This window comes from Trichomonas vaginalis, chromosome I (genome assembly GCF_026262505.1).
Source record: "Trichomonas vaginalis G3 chromosome I, whole genome shotgun sequence".
Lineage (NCBI taxonomy): Eukaryota > Parabasalia > Trichomonadida > Trichomonadidae > Trichomonas > Trichomonas vaginalis.
In genome coordinates, this window is record NC_067203.1 from 12,381,195 (window position 1) to 12,398,892 (window position 17,698).

The 17,698-nt window shown below is 33.9% G+C and overlaps 3 protein-coding genes across 3 annotated transcripts, besides 2 other annotated features; 2 read left to right on the top strand and 1 right to left on the bottom strand.

Moving 5' to 3' along the window:
* Positions 1 to 129: 129 nt before the first annotated feature.
* Positions 130 to 171: a mobile genetic element.
* Positions 172 to 822: 651 nt separating this feature from the next.
* Positions 823 to 863: a mobile genetic element.
* Positions 864 to 1,253: 390 nt separating this feature from the next.
* Positions 1,254 to 2,843, top strand: TVAGG3_0974200 (uncharacterized protein; the record flags this gene model as incomplete). The annotated part of the gene is made up of 1 exon (XM_001319204.2): positions 1,254 to 2,813. One exon carries the CDS (start codon positions 1,254 to 1,256, stop codon positions 2,811 to 2,813), a length of 1,560 nt encoding a protein of 519 aa, XP_001319239.1.
* A 351-nt stretch (positions 2,844 to 3,194) lies between these two features.
* Positions 3,195 to 15,464, top strand: TVAGG3_0974210 (dynein light chain binding; the record flags this gene model as incomplete). Its single annotated transcript, XM_001319203.1, has 1 exon — positions 3,195 to 15,464. The coding sequence occupies one exon, from the start codon at positions 3,195 to 3,197 to the stop codon at positions 15,462 to 15,464; it is 12,270 nt and encodes a 4,089-aa protein (XP_001319238.1).
* A 398-nt stretch (positions 15,465 to 15,862) lies between these two features.
* TVAGG3_0974220 (poly ADP-ribose polymerase family, member PARP family) lies at positions 15,863 to 17,563 on the bottom strand (the record flags this gene model as incomplete). Its single annotated transcript, XM_001319202.1, has 1 exon — positions 15,863 to 17,488. The coding sequence occupies one exon, from the start codon at positions 17,486 to 17,488 to the stop codon at positions 15,863 to 15,865; it is 1,626 nt and encodes a 541-aa protein (XP_001319237.1).
* Between the last annotated feature and the right edge of the window lie 135 nt (positions 17,564 to 17,698).

Here is a 17,698-nt window from a genome sequence, read left to right on the forward strand (position 1 = left end):
AATAACCATACTCTCATGATTGCTCTGATTTTGAGAGAGTCTCACAAATTTTTTGAATCAATTTGAAAGAACAAATTGAATTTTGAAGAGAACTTGAATTAAAAGAGTGATTTTAACCGAGAAGAGGCATTGTTACATATTAAGTTCTGTCAAAATGTAAGCTATTGAATTTTTTGAGAGGGAAATAATTGTCGAGGAAGTAAAAAGTGACGCTTTAGGAAATATTATTAGAAATATGATAATAAATATATTTGGAAAAAATATGTTTTTTTCAAAAATTGAAATGCTCATAGAATATTTTGAAATATGTAGGGAATTGAATTCGGTAATATATAATAAACAGGATTTTTAAATTTCAAGGAAAAATAGCTTTTGTGAATACTTTTGAGAACTCTTCTCAAAGATCATGATTCAAATATATTAAGGAGCCAAAATATTAGAGATGAGTTCACAATCAAAATTTTCTCACTTTTCTTCCAAATTGACATCCTTACTCACCACTTTCAAGTTTTTCATACATATATCTTACCCATTCATTTGGAATACGAGGTCTCGAGTTTTCGTTCATTTTTTTTACTTTACAAAACTGTTTATTTTTCAGAATTTTTAAATTTGAAAAAATCCATTCTATATCTGATAAATAATATATTATTTTTCAATCAAAATATTTTGATTATCATCTCAAAAGTGTTCTCAAAACCTAGTTTTTCTTATTTTGGATAATCTTAATATTTATCTTATTATAAACTAATTGAACACCATATGTTTTTGTATACTTTTACAAAAAAATCGATAGATTTGTGATACTTTCCCCGACGATAGAATTGAATAGCTTACATTTTGACAGAACTTAATATGGAACAGTAATATTGAAAAATAAATCCAAAACTACAATTCCAAATTTAAATTTGAAATTCTATTTCAATATCCATAGTCTACAGCATACTTTCCATTTCTTCTTGAACTTGTTGAAAAGTTATAACATTGGCGTCATTGCATTATTTGCCGATTTATTCTTGATATTTAATTAAATTTTTATGAGATAGAATAAAATAAGTAAAAGAATTATTAAAATCAATTTGAATTCTAGCTTTGTTCAAATCATCATACAGCAATTCATCAAAATTATTCAATTCCATTTTAATTAGATGAAATGCAAAGAATTTATTTAAAAAATTCATTCTACACAATGTACAAACTTGAAAAACATATTTTAAATAAATTTTAAAGATGATTCATTTCCAAAAGTGACAATGCCTGGTGGAGAGAACGAAGAACCAATTTTCCAAGTACTTCAGACTCTTCAGAATTCTGTTTACTTTCCACCAAATGTATTAGGACCAATACTTCTTGCTGGAAAGTATTGCAATTCTCAAGCTCTTCGCCGCTATACAGAATTAATTTTAAAACACTTGGTTACGTCACTGAACCATGAATTGTTGAGTTCGAAATTTGGATCAAGCTCCTCATCAGATGAAGTCCAAATTGTTCCTGACAAAGAAACAGATGAAAGAGGAAAAATTTTAATTCGTCTTTTGCCTTTAATTGACAAAACAGCACTCGGACCAACTTTCTGCACAATCATTGAATGCTTAAATAAGATCCCAATTAGCTTTGCTATCAAACTTAACGACATTAATCCGTATACTTTCTTATCTGTATTTAGCACAGATAAGGCTCGACAAAAAATATTCCAATTATGCCCTCCATTGTTTGAAAAGATCGTAATTACCATTATCGGACCATTTTCTCAAGATTTAGTTGTTCTTGACTCTCTCATCTTTTCTTCCTACTTAGAATTCACACAAACAATTGATAAACCATTCTCCGAGCGTCTTGATGCAGTCCATACTCGTCTCTGCGATGAGTGCGCTTCAAAATTAGACGATCTCTGCAAAGATTCAAATGAATTATACCAAAGAGTCTTTGTTATATTATCAGATATCTGGGCTAAAACAGGAAATCCTCTTTTTGCAGCTCTTCAAATCGAACTTTCAAATCTCAGATCAAAAAGAGGTTTAAGATTAGATACAATACCTAAAACCGTTTACGATTTCATCTGTGGTATATCTATTCGTCCTCTCAATTACGAATTTACAAGAAACGACTACATTTACGTTGAAGATACATTATTCAAGTGCAAGATCCTCAATTTCGTCTCCCAAGGTATCATAAACAATAGTGCTGCCAATAAATTCCCTGCTGATGACCCAATCTTAACAACTTACATTCAATTTTTATTACCTAATATTAATAACGACGATAGACTCGATTTACTTAACTATTTCGCAGCATTCGCAGCAGTTATTAAGTTTGACATCGAAATTGAGTACGAAAATTGCATTTCTGATATTTATAAGACAATTAAACGCGTAAACAACCAAGTTTTCACATATACAGCACTTCTCATTGCATTTAGAATGAATGAGAAGACTCTTGTCCCAGTCAGAGACCTCATTGTTAAGATTTTCCAAGATATAGATTTAGTTCGCAGCAAAGACCTCTTTACCGGCTATGTAATAATGAGATCACTCGTGGTCAACGATAACTACGACCGATCAATGCTTATTTTCACTTGGTGCGATGATGTCATCAAAGTTTTGTTGTCTTGGTGTATTGATGACCCAGAATTCAGCACTTTGTTCGTATTATTCCTCAAGGAGATAGAATCAAAGAATAGTTTCCTGTTTGCTGATAAAACAAAACAATATATGACAGAATACGTTGATATTATGTCTAATCTTCATATATCGTTCAACCAGGATAGCCCTATGTATACTCCTTATATGGAACTTACCTCAAAATATTTGTAAAATAAAAAAAATTTATAAATTTATAAAAATTAAACTTTTTATTTTAAAAAATCAAGACCTACCAAATAATAGTTAATGAATCATTCATAAATTTTATATCAAATTTGAATGATCTTTTAGATTTTTTAATATATGATCTTATAACAAGATTTTCCAAATTAGCACCCATAGTAATGTAGAAATAAAAGCTGAATTTCGAAAAATTTCCTAAATTTTTCATTCAAAATTTTGAAATTAGATTTTTTTACATTCTAAGTCTAATAAATTAATCAATCACATGATAAGGAATTCATATCTGTGTAATTTAATCCAAAATATTTGAGATTAGTATAAAAAAATCTCAAAGAAGAATTTTTTCACGTTATTCTTGAAAACAAAGAGATGTCTGAACGTGTTACTCGGGCGCGTGACCGTCTTACATCAAATGAGAAAGAAATTATGAAAAAGCGAGCATTAAGCCACAAACTCGGAAAACTTAATCCGGATGAAGCTGTTAAAATTCCCAAAATCGGTGAATGGAATCTTGGACAAACAAAAGTAGCGCCAGATGAGAAGGATCTTGATATTCTAAATCAGCCAGTGGATATGGGTCCACTTGATCCTTTACAAAATGCGCCACCAATTTCAGCAATTATTGATTTTAATCCGAAAAAACCTAAAACTATTCGTGCTAATTCACGTTTTGATGCACCTTACAAAATCAAAGCTCCACCTCCAGTAACAGAACCTTTGTATACCGGTGGTCAAGCGCCAAAATCTTTTCCAGCAGGAACTACATCCTCTGACATCAGTCAAATCATGGTATCCAAAACGAAACAAGCACCAAAACCCTTACCACCACTACAAGAATCTCCGCGCATTGAATCTACAGACTTCTTTTTACCAATTGAATTATTCGATGATTCAAATTACGAGCAATATCCATTAGAGTATTTACTTCAACACCCTGATGCATTCTCCAAGTATACAGTTATAAATATGGGCACTGTATGGAAAAAATGCAAAGTATTAGAATACTTTCCAGAAAACAAGCTATTTACTATACAATGGGAAAAATCAACACAGAAAAAGAAAGTTACGCGCTTCAATCTACGTTTTGAATGCGAAGATGAAGCAAAATTTAATAAAAGAATCGAAGCAGCGAAAGAAGGCTGCAGAGCATACGAAATGGAGTTCCGATTGAATTCTCGTATCAACCAGATGCCTACAACAGATTTACCTGAACTTCCTGACCAAGAAATTTCAAAAATAACGGATTTGGCCAAAAAACGCACTACCAAAGAATATCCTAAGCTTCTAAACAATCTCTCCACAGAGATCAAAGATGAATACAAACGATTGAACAATACCCTAGATTTTGCTTATAATCTCGAATTAAATCCTTTGATACCAGATAGAGACGAATTCCTATCATTAATAACAAAACCACCTGTCAATCAAGAGTTTGGCCTTGTTACAACTAATATTCTCACTTTTCCCGAAGTCAAGCAAAATATTATTGATGAACATCCATACGAAAACGACGTAATACTTAGTTGTATACAGAAAATGTTTCTTACCATACAACAATACGCCGATCTGACGTTTTTAAGTGGATCATCAAATAAATTAATAACTCTTGAAGCATTTATCGCCGATCAATATCAAATGCTTGCTGAAAATGGCAAAGTATATCGTGGCCGGATCCAAGAAACACTAGAATCGCTTGCAAGTACCACAGTCACTCAAGTATTGAATAAATCTGGTCAAAAAGAAATCCATCGATTGGAGAAAATGGTTAATACTGCTGTAAGAATGACAAATTCACAAGCGATTCTTAGCGCCCAGAAAACGCTTGACCAATACTTGAATATTTTCCAACAACACATTGATAATGAAAAAGAAATTCCTCCACAATTTTTATTGGATCTTATTTTTGATGGTGATAAAGGTTTACAAGTTATTCCATCCCCTGAATCATTCATTGATCAAATAGTATCAGTATTACCTCAACTGGAATCAACTTTACTTGATATACCAACAATTGTTATGCCAATGGTCGAATTCAACATTTCTAACATGTTTTTTGAGAATACAATACAAGATATAAACGAAACACACGATTTACTTGAAGAAACTCTTAAAAAACTGTTTGAAAAAGTGAATGAATTCCTTGATAGTTATCGTTTCTTTGAATCTAGTTTATCAATAAACACTGATAATTTTATAAAGGAATTCGATCCAGATGGAAACAGACCATTGGAAGATTACCACAAACAAATAAAAGAACTACAAAATACTACAAGAATATTGACACAAGAAATGAAACCAAAAGTTGCAATAGGACCTTTTGAAATACAATGTGCTTCTTTCTGTGAAATGATGGCATTTCATACTCATGAAAACTATACTTTGTTATTAAAACAATTCAAACAATACGCATCAAGAGATGTAAAACAGTTACAAGAAGTATTTGACAATATTATGGAGAAATTAAAAGTTATGCCAACAACTCCTGAAGAACTGAATGAATTAAAGAATTTCGCAACACAAGTTAAAAACAAAGATGAAGAAAGGAAACAAATAATCAAGAAAATCAATGAAAGATATGATTTCTTGAGCTCTTATCAGTTCGAAATATCAAATGAAGAAGCAGATGAATACTACAAATTGTTGTCAATGCCAAACAAATTGACATTGATGCTGGATGACGCAGAAAGAACTGTACAAGTTGAAAGAATAAGAATGATTAAAGATTTAAGAACAAATCAAAAGAGTTTGGAACAAGAAACAACAGAAATTTCCAAACAAATACCTTTAATTATCACAAAATACCAAGATTTGGAAGATTCAATAGAAGCTTATGACGCAGTTACTGAAGTTGATAAAGAATTACATAGATTGAAAGATTTGGACTCGAAATATTCCAATCAAGATGAAATCTTCGGTTTCGATGCTGCTCCTTGTCGTCCTCTTGATAAATTATGTCAAGAATTCGCTCCGATAAGTATGTTATGGAATCTTGCAAGTGAATGGAATTCTACAAGTTCACAATGGCTTGATACTCCTTTCTTGCAAACTAAACCTGATCAAATGAATAATTTCATTGCTTTGTGTATCAAGAAAATCCAAAAACTCAAAAAAGATTTGTTGAATCACCAGGATTTAATGAACCATGTTTTGTTACCTTTGGCTGATGCAATTAATAAATTCAAGCAGCCATTGCAATTAGTGTCTAAATTAAGACATTTAGGTATCAAAACAAAACATTGGGAACAAATCTCTGAAATTGTTGGATTTAACTGTGTTCCAACAATGGATTTAACATTACAAGGCTTTCTACAAATGGATTTAGGAAGATGGGGACAACAAATAACTGAAGTTGCTTCTGTTGCCATGCAGGAATATTCCATTGAATCTGTTTTGGATAAACTTGATCTCGAACTCGAAACAACACAATTCATAACAATTCCGTTCAGAGATTCAGGTCAATTCATCATTTCCGGTGTTAATGACATCATTTCTATAATTGATGACCAATTAGTCACTTCACAAACTCTTCTTTCATCTCCTTACATCGCTCCTGTAAAGAAAAGAGCTCTTGAAAGATTGGATTTCTTGAGACATTGCCATCAAACAATGGAAGAATGGGTCACGTGTCAAAGACAGTGGCTTTATTTACAGCCAATCTTCAGTGGCTCCTCAATACAGAAGAAACTCCCAAGAGAAGCTGCAAGCTGGGCAAACGTTGATAAGTTATGGGCATCGTCAATGACGTTGACTCATAATCATCCAAGTTTCGTAAATGTCATGAAACGTGACAAAATTTTTGAAACATTTCAAGAATGCAACAGATTGTTATCTTTCGTTTACGAAGGCTTGAACACGTATCTAGAAACGAAGAGACAAGGATTCCCGAGATTCTTCTTCTTGTCAAATGATGAAATCATTGCAATCTTGAGTACAACAAAAGATTACGCTGAAGTACAAAAATCATTTAAGAAATTGTTTGAATACGTGAATTCTTTGACGATTACTCCTGAAAGATTCATCACAGAGATGCATGATGGAGCAACAGAAACAGTACCTTTGATAAACCAAATCGATGCGAACACAGAAGAAATTGAAGAATGGATGAATAATTTCGAAGATGAAATGAAAAACACACTCAAAAACAAGATCCAAGAAGCGATTTCCCTTTATTCGAAGAAGAAAAGAAGTGAATGGATGGAAGAGTTTCCAGCACAAGTCATCTTAATATCCAATCAAATATTATGGACACAATTAATAACATCTGCTTTGAGATCATCTAAAAAGAAAGGAATTGTTAATTTACAAGCAAAATACAGTTCCGTTTTAGGTGAATTAACCGAAATAATAAGAACAGATTTATCTCCTGGCATGAGAATGCTTGTTTCCTGCATGCTAATCTTCGAAGTTCACAACAGAGACATCATTAATTTAATGGTCAGAAACGATGTTGATGATGTCGAGAGTTTCTTATGGGAACAACAATTGAGATATTACTGGGAAGATGATACAGTCATTGTCAGATCAATCAACAACAATTACGAGTATTCTTATGAATACGCGGGTAACTCATCAAGACTAGTTATCACTCCTTTGACTGATAGATGTTACCAAACACTTTTAGCAGCATTTAAACAGAATTTAAGTGGTGCTCCAAGTGGTCCTGCAGGTACAGGAAAAACAGAAACAGTCAGAGATTGTGCAAAAGCGCTCGGAAGACCATGCGTCGTATACAACTGCTCTGAAGAAGTTACTCCTGAACAGATGTCACAGTTCTTCGCTGGTTTGGCAACAAGTGGTTCATGGAGTTGTTTCGATGAATTCAATAGAATTAACATCGAAGTTTTGAGTGTAATTGCACAACAATTACGATGCATTCAGAACGCAATAGCTTCACAATGCGAGATGTTTACATTAGATAAAAGACAGCTCAAACTAAATCCAAGTTGCGCTATTTGTATAACAATGAATCCTGGATATGCAGGAAGAACAGAACTCCCTGATAACTTGAAATTAATTTTTAGACCAATCGCGATGATGGTTCCTGACTTTGTTTTCATTTGTGAAATCATGCTGTTCTCAGGAGGTTTCACAGCTGCAACAACACTTGCTGTTAAGCTTGTTGCTGTCTTCAAACTCTGCCAGACACAGTTAAGTAACGCAATTCATTACGATTGGGGTTTGAGAACAATGAAAACAATTTTAATAACTGCTGGAGAAATGAGAATCAAAAAACCTGACATGAAAGAATTCCTTATTTTAGTTGAATGCATATGTAATAGCATTGAACCAAGATTAATTGCCGATGATGTTGTTTTGTTCGAAGATATAATTGTTGACGTGTTTCCTGAAGTCAAGCCAGAGAAATACATTCCAGATGATTTCAAAGAAGCAATTGAAGAATCATTTAGAAAGAATGAAGCATTTCCTGACAGTAAACTCGTGAGAAAAGCAATGGATGTTTACGATACAATGTCACAAAGACAAGGAACAATGTTAGTTGGAAGAGCATTGAGTGGTAAATCTGTTACATGGAAATCTTTGAGAGATGCAATGAATAAATTGTCAGAAAAAGATGAAAAATTCAAAGTATCCGTCAAATCAATGAATCCTAAAGCAGTTACGATATCCGAATTATATGGTTTATTTGATCCTGTCACAATAGGCTGGAGTGATGGTATTTTGTCTAATGCTATTAGAGAAGATTCGAAAGAAGAAGACAATTTCAATCATTGGATTATTATTGATGGCCCTGTTGATTCTCTTTGGATTGAATCAATGAATTCTTTGTTAGATGATAACAGAGTTCTTTGTTTACCAAATAACGAAAGAATCAATTTAGGACAGAAAGTAAAGTTGTTGTTTGAAACAGATTCATTGGCACAAGCTTCTCCTGCAACTGTTTCTCGTTGTGGAATGATTTATTTCGATACAGAAGACATACAATGGACATTTATTACTGATATGTGGCTTGACAAGATCAAACAACAATATCCATTGGTAGAAAACTTGTTGAGAACTATTTTCCCACATTATATTCCTAAATTAATCCAATTCGTAACAAATGACGCTCAACAAGCCATCAAACAAAATCCTTTGTTCATTTTGAAGAATATGCTGAATATAATTGAATCTTTCTTTGACATTTTGAGACAATACGAAACAGTTATTTCACCTGATACTGATGAACGGAAACAAGTTGATCCTTTAGATCATTCTCTTTATACTGCTTGTTACAATTCAAGAGTTGCAACAACATTTGGAATAATTGAACCAGAAAAAGTTCCTCTTTTATTCGAAAGAATTTTCATTTTCGCTGTTGTTTGGAGTTTTGGAGCATCATTAGTTGATGATTCACGTAATCTATTCGATAAATTCCTTAGAGATCACATGGATAAAGTTAATTCAAGATACCAATTTCCTCCGAAATTCACTGTTTTCGATTATTTCGTTGATATTGGCCACTTTTCATGGATTGTTTGGTGCGATGGAAGCCAAGTTTTACCAATAAATCCAACAGTTCCGATCGAACAACAGTTTGTTCCAACAAATGAATCAGTTGCTCCTCAGTACATCACTAGAATCCTCAGTGCACATCATAAACATACATTGTTAATTGGTCCTGAATCATCCAAATCATTGTTGGTTAAAACAACGTTTTCAAATCTTCCTGAAAAATACGATAAACATGTAATACCGATGTCCAATTGCGTAGAAGCGAAAGAATTATATACAGACATCAAGTCATTGTTACAGAAAAGACATGGTGCTTATGGACCTCTTCCTGGACAATCTCTTTTAGTGTTTTTGGATAATATTGGAACACCAAAACCAGAATTATATGGTGCACAACCTCCTTTAGAATTCATAAGACAAATAATTGATTACGGAGGTTGGTATGATACTAAGAAGGTTGAATTCGAAAATGTCGCTGAAACAACATTCATTTCTGCAATGGAAATGCCTGTCGGACATTCATTTAACATTCCAGAAAGATTGTTAAGACATTTTGTTTCTTTACACATTCCTAAGACAAACAAATCATCTCTCAACACAATAATCACAGGATTATTAACACAACACCTCGAGAAACATGATTTGTCTGTTAAAGAATTGATAAGACCAACTGTTGCAGCAACAATTGACATCTACTTGGAAATATCAAAGACATTGTTACCTGTTCCTTCGAAACCTCATTATATCTTCGGATTAAGAAACATCGTGAGAGTTATCAAAGGAATTGTTTTGAGTCCTTCTCATGAAATTCCAAAAGACATTGATTTCATGCATTTATGGTGGCATGAAATGCACAGAGAGTTCTATGATAGATTCAACACTGAAGAGACAAAACAATGGTTTAGTTCTTTGATAAATGATATCTTTGCTCAACAATTCCATGTCCAAACTAATAAAGTAATTTACGGACAAATAACATTTAACAATTACTCAAATAGCGAAAGAACATATGTTGAAGTTGAAGAGAAACAAGAATTATCAATGGATAGATGCAAGAAATATCTTGAAGATCATAACTCAACAATGCCAAAACCATTAAACATTGTAATGTTCCAAGAAGCAGTTGACCATTTATCGTCAATTTCAAGAGGTTTGGCTTTCCAAAGAGGACATTTGATGCTTGTTGGATTGAAAGCAAGTGGTAGAAAATCATTGGCGAGATTAGCAATGTATATTAGTGATATACAATTGTTCGAAATCGCTTTGACAAGAACTTATGGAATTTTGGAATGGAGAGAAGACATAAAGAACTTGTTGAAACAATGCGGAATAAAGAACCAACAAACAGCATTCATGATCAGTGATTATCAACTGATTAAATCATTCCAATTGAGTGATATTTCGAAGTTATTAAGTGATAGTTGGATCTATAATTTGTTCTCGAAAGATGAACTCGAACAAGTTAAAACAGAGATCTCTAATGGTGTCCAATTAGATGAAGATCCTTTGATTATGTTCAAAGAAAGAATAAGAAACAATTTACATATTGTTTTGATTGTTTCTCCTTCTTCTTCGATATTCCAAGAAACTCTTCATTCTTTCAGTGATTTACTAAAAGAAACAACAATGGATTGGTTCATGCCATGGTCATCAAATTCATTAGAAGCTGTTGCAACAAATGTTTTGGAGAAATCTTCAATTTCTGATCCAGAAATGAGGAAGAAAATTGTTTCTTTCTGCGTAAGAGCACATAAATCTGTTGAAGCAACAAGTGCTAAATACTTAGCAGAAAAGAAGAGATACACAGCTATTACTCCTTCCAGATTCTTTGATTTGTTAAAGTTGTTCATGCAGAGATTGGAAAATCAAATAAGTCAAACAGAACAAAAAGTCAAAGATTTCGATAGTGGAATTGAAAAAATCGAGAAAACAAGAAACCAAATCCAAGAACTCTCCAAACAATTGGATATTGACATTCCTATTCTCAAAAACAAACAGAAGAATGTCGAAGATCTCATCAAAGACTTACAGAAGAAACAAGCAGATGTAGAACAAACAAGAACAGCAATCAAAGAACAAAGTGAAAAAGCAGAAGTCGAAGCAACAGCTGCTGCTGAAGCGAATAAAATCGCTCAAGAAAAACTGAATGAAGCGAAACCAATTTTACAAGGTGCACAAGATGCAATCGACATGATTGATAGAGATTCGATTGTTAACATCAAACAATTGAAGAAGATTCATCCTGCTTTGCGAGAAGCTTTCGAAGCAATTTGTATTTTGTTTGGAAGACAACCAAGAAAAGTAGACAGTGGAACACCAGGAGTAAAGACAGAAGATTATTGGCCAGAAGCTCTTGTTCTTCTAAATGATGTCGCTTTTCTAAAGAAAATAAGAAACTTCCAACCTGATACAATAACGAAAGAAACAATCAAGAAATTGGCTAAATACGTGCCAACAGATAAAAAGACGAGAGAAGACAAATTGGCTGATGTAAGAAGTGGTTATCATGCAGTAGGAAACATCTATTTCTGGTTGTGTTCTTTGTATGATTATTGGTATGTCCACCAAGAAATTATTCCTCTCCAAAACGAAGCAGATGCAGCTGCAAGCAAATACGAGAAACAGCTTGAAATACTGAATAATTCTAAAAACCATTTGGCAGAAACTGAAGAACAACTCAAAGATCTTCTATCCCAAGTTGACACAGAAAAGAAGAACGTCAAAGAACTTCAAGACAGTGTCAACATCACACAATTAAAACTCTCTAGAGCACAGAAAATCATGGTCGGATTAGGAGTTGAAGTCAAGAGATGGAACCAACAAAAATCCGATTTGATTGCAAGTTCTACGAGTGTTGTTGGCGACAATTTGTTGATCTCTGGTTGTCTGACGTATTTCGGAGCATTCGGACCAACATACAGACAGAGATTGATGGATGAATGGAGAATGTATTTGTTGAACGACAGTTTTGTTTTCGCTTCCAATTTCTCTATAATCCAACAACTCGGAAACGATGCGAAAACAAGACAATGGATTTACATGGGTCTTCCAAATGATTCTCATTCAATTGAAAACGCTTTGATCATTGAAGCTTATCCTGAATCATTCCCTCTTTTAATTGATCCTCAGTTCAACGGCACGAAATGGTTGAAACTGTTTGAAGGTGACCAATTAAAAGTCCTGCATTTCGACCAATCAGATTTTGTCCAACAACTCAAATCATGTATAACATTTGGTTTGCATGTTTTGATTGAAAATGTTGGTTTCGAATTCGATCCAATCATTGAGCCAATTCTTTCCAGAGAGTTCATAATAACAGATGGAATGAAGAAGATCTCAATTGGCGGTGAATACATTGATTACTCACCAAACTTCAGATTGTTTATGTCCACGAAATATCCAAATCCTCATTATTCTCCTGAAATTTGTTCCGAAGTTTCTTTGATCAATTTCGTCACAACACAGAGTGGATTGTCCGATTTCCTGATGAATTCCTTGATAGAAGTAGAAAGAGATGATTTAGACAAGAAGAGAGTTTCTATCATGGAATCAAACGCCGAAAACACAAACAAACTCAAAACTTTGGAAGGCCAAATTTTGACAATTGTTAATAATGCTGGCGAAGACATTTTAAGTGATGACAATGCAATAAACACTTTAACAAGTGCCCAAAAGACAACATTGTCAATCGAACAACAATTAGCATTATCAGCTAAAACGGAATTACAAATACAACAATACAGAACTAAATTTGTTTCCGTTGCTGAATATGCTGCACAATTATATTTCTGTGCATCAGATTTTTCGATTATTGATCCAATGTATCAATTTTCATTGATGTGGTTTGTTGACATCTTCAAGAAAGCTGTTAAAGAAGCACCACATCCACAAGATGTCAATCAAATGATTGCAAGTTTCCAACATTCCATTGGAGTCAAATTCTTCCAAAGTGTTTCTTATTCTTTGTTTTCAAAACACAAATTACTGTTTTCTTTCTTAGTAACAGTCCGTGTTTTGTTATTCCAAGAAAAGATTACACAATCGGAATTGGCTTTTCTTTTATCTCCAACAATTGAGAAAACAGAGAAAGCTATTAGATGGATATCTGATAGTCAATGGGATCTTGTTTCTGCATTGACAAAATCATCAAATTCATTTGCGAATTTGATAACAAATATCCAAGAAAAAGAAGATTTGTGGCGCCAGTACATGTCATCAACAAATGCAGAAAATGTTGATCCTCCAATGGGAACAACACCATGGGAACATCTCTTGATATTAAGAGTCTTCCATTTCGATAGAGTTTGCAATGGAATGAGAGTTTTCATTTCTAAAACTCTTGGAAAAGAATTCATCGAACCTCCGCCATTAAACATCCGACAAATCTTCGCGGATTCGAATCCTTTGACTCCTTTAATTTTCGTGATTACGCCTGGTATCGATCCGCAAGACGAAATACTCTCAGTTGCTGAACATTTAGAAGTTTCTCGCGCTGTTAAGTTCTATTCTCTTGGAAGAGGAAGAGGACAAGGTGCAGAAAAACTGATTGAAGAAGCTTCTTCTGCAGGATTCTGGGTAATTTTGCAGAATTGCCATCTTTCTTTATCATGGATGCCTAGATTGGAACACATTGTTGATGGATTAGTTGGAAATGTCCATCCAAGATTCAGGTTGTGTTTAGTTACGATGTCTACACCTCAATTTCCAATTGGTGTTTTGTTCCGAGGCACAAAATTAATTTACGAAATTCCTAAAGGAGTTAGAGAGAACATGATGAGAATATATAGTGGTTTCGATCAAGAAATGTACAATGAAAACAATAATTTACTTGAGAAACAACTCACTTTCCACTTGGCTTTCTTCCACGCTGTTGTTTTGGAGAGATTACAGTTTGGAAGTTTGGGATGGAATGTTCCTTATGAATTTAATTTGAGTGATTTCAACATTTCTCGGAAACAACTTGCTTCTTTCATTTCTGAAGCAGGTGGAGATGTTGCACCATTTGAGTCATTGACATATGTCATTGGCAAACTCAATTACGGTGGAAGAGTCACTGATAAATGGGACAGTCGTTTGTTACAAGCGATTTTACAACAATTTTTGTCACAAACAGCAATAAGTTCCGCGGAACCATTTGGCCAACATTTCCTTGCTCCTCCTCCAAACTCATCGCACGAAGAAGTACTAAAACAAATCAACAAATGGGACGTAGTTACACAAGGAGAAGACATCGGATTATCAAAGAACGCAAGCACAATTGTCGCAAGACATGAAGCACATAACATTTTTAATTCTGTCATCGAAATTGATCCAACATTAATTTCTACTTCTGGATCTTCTGATGACACGTCTTATATAACTAAACTTGTAGAGAACTACGCGAAACAATTACCACAGCAGTTCAATACAGCGCAGTTAACAAGACAAATGAGAGCTTCATCGAGTAATTGCGATGTTTTCTTAGTTTGTTTATTGCATGAATGTCATTTATATAATAATTTGTTATCTGTTATTTCTTTGTCTTTGTCTGAAGCACAGGATGCATTGAATGGAAGCAGATTAATGAATGATGATATCTCTCAAACAATACATTCATTAGTTGCCAACAAAGTTCCTCCGAAATGGAGATCTGCTTCTTATTTAACTTCTCTTCCTGCAACGCTATTCATTGAAGATTTGATTGATAGAACTAAATTCATTGACGCATGGACAAGAGGTGTTCGACCAAAGGTATTTAAACTTGGCGCTTTCTTCCATCCTGAAGAGTTCTTAACAGCTCATTTGCAGTTGTTCGCAAGGAAAAACAAAGTTCCTTTCGACACTGTCAGATGGTCAACGAAAGTTTTGAGTGAAAGAACAGGTGCAGCAATAAATGAAGAACCAGAAGATGGTTTGTACGTTGAAGGACTGTTTATAGAAGGCGCAAAGTGGAGTAGCAGTGAGAATTGCTTGGTAGAATGCAACTCTTCTGATTTGATTTCGACACTTCCTGTAATTCATTTGATTCCAACAACAGATCCGGACGACAAAGGTTATGAATGCCCTGTTTTCAGGACACAAGTAAGAGGAACTGGAGCTTTGGATCCACCAAACTATATCATGAGTCTGTGGCTGCCAAATGGAAAACTATCACATGCACACTGGATACAAAGATCTGTGGCAGCTATCATAACAGTTCGTGAATAATTTATTTATTTTTTTTATGTTATTTTTATTTTGTTTTTTAAAAATTATATTTGTATTTTTTTGTTTAAAAAAATCTATTAAGTATTTGCATAGCTGGCGCTTGAAACACTCTATTAATAATCTCATTAATTTTAACTTGAAATATATACCTTGAACACTAACTCTTCATTATGAAGATATTTTGTGATTAATTTGCTTTTTATTTGATTTGATTTCTCATTCCATGGATTTATAATTAGGTATTGGTATTCTTGTTCTAATCTCTTACAAAAAAAGATTATCTAACACAATCATAGAATATAATGAAATCCTATTAAAAATCAGACAGTTTTAAAAGTAAAAAAAAAGTTATTTTAAATTTTAATAATAATATAATCAATTCTTTATATCAAATAATATTATTGAAAGGCGTGGTTGGCGTGATATTCAAGTACATCACGCAGAGTAGGGATATTCTGAGGTTGTTGATTGATGATGTCAATTGACCTACTTAGATTCAACATCAAAAACCTAACGATACAAGCTTCTTCTTGCATAAGTGTGTGGCACCATCCGTGGTCTTTTAGAGCAGGAACTTTTGCAATTTCGCATAAAGCGACAATTGTCATTATTTTGAACCTGGAATTTATATAAGTATTAGCTGAAACATCACAGTGAGAGGAATAACCAATAGAAGTACTACTATCTCTAGCAAAATAAATTCCATTGCCATGAGCTGCTCCGTTGAGCATTCCATCCGTATTAGACATGTTTTTCAGGCCATTTCTGAATATAGCGTGCCATCTACTGGACGGAGATCCGTGCCAAAGGAAGAGAGATCCGTATTGTTGCTGCAATTCACGGAATCTCTGCTCCTTTTGAGGTGTACTCGATAGAGCAAGGAACATCTTGGCTGTTCCACCCTTTAGTTCGGCCAATTCGAGGCTTCCATTCAGTGACATAAACTGAGATCTGTTTGTAAGCAGTATCCATCGTAATAGACGCATCGGACGTTCACCAATAGCATTAATTATCTCCGCATCGTTCTTATATGTCGTAATTATCGTATTCATTGATGGAAGAGTTCGAACAATTTGTTTGCACTCGTCAACTGAGAAATCTGGTGGCGCTGGGATGAGCCATTTGTCTTTTGTGGCTGCTGCGAACATAGAAATAACAAGATCGGCCGCATCCGGGTCCCTCAAAATTTCATTATAAACTCCGCAACCGACGCCGAGTTCAGTAAATGTAAATTGGCATAGTGGGTTATCACAAGGTGTTGGTTTGACACCTGGTTCTTGTAATTGCTTACGGCAAACGCAACAATGGTCTGGTAAATCGAGAAATACTTCGACTAGCTCAAGAACGAAATATAAAAGAGGACAATCTTTGTATGATATATGTATATCTGTTTCTATCGCTGGAGCAATACCTGTCCTTAGGAAAGATAATGCTTGATCAAAGTCATTTCTGAATAATGCTAGGGCATGGGAGGCACGCTCGCCATCGAAACCCATATCTCTAAGCTTTTTTAGCTTGGCTGGCTCGCATCTGCCAGGCGGAGACAAAATATGAGAAGCAGCTTGATAAAAATCGCGTGGACTATAATCTGAACTAAAGAAATCGTTAATAACTTGCGAGATAAGTGGTCTGCCGATATAATTGTTCTGATATTCTGGATGTAAAACAGATATGAAATCTGGTTTCTGTTGCCATGACATATTTGTTAAAATAAGATTGACTTCGAGAAGTTTTTCGCTTTTATTGAACCCATAAACGACTTGGGATGATAAAGGAAGACAATCCGCAAGAATTGAAAATGTAATTCTTCCTGTATTGTCAACATACGCTGGATTATTAACAATAAAGGCATTGTAAATATTAATAACGTTGGTAAGGCTATGGAACTTGAGTGAATAAGAATCATTTGTTTCTTTGATTATAATTGATTGAGATTGAGACTCCTCATCTAATACAACTTCACCATCATCAGCATCATTGTCACCGTCATCATTATCATAGAATCCATCATCTTCATCACTCATATTTTTCTGTCTTTTTGACTTCAGAATTTTTGGTTTTATTGAATTGGTTGGCATACAAATTCCGATTGATTTGGAATAGTTTTTCAAGATGATTTTTTGGAAGAAAAATATCAATGGAAAAATTTTCCACTCAAATTGAATTTTTTTCCCAACATCAAAATTTTCATGCTTCAGAGGCTTTTGCTACTGAGTTAGCACTTATTTTAAGAA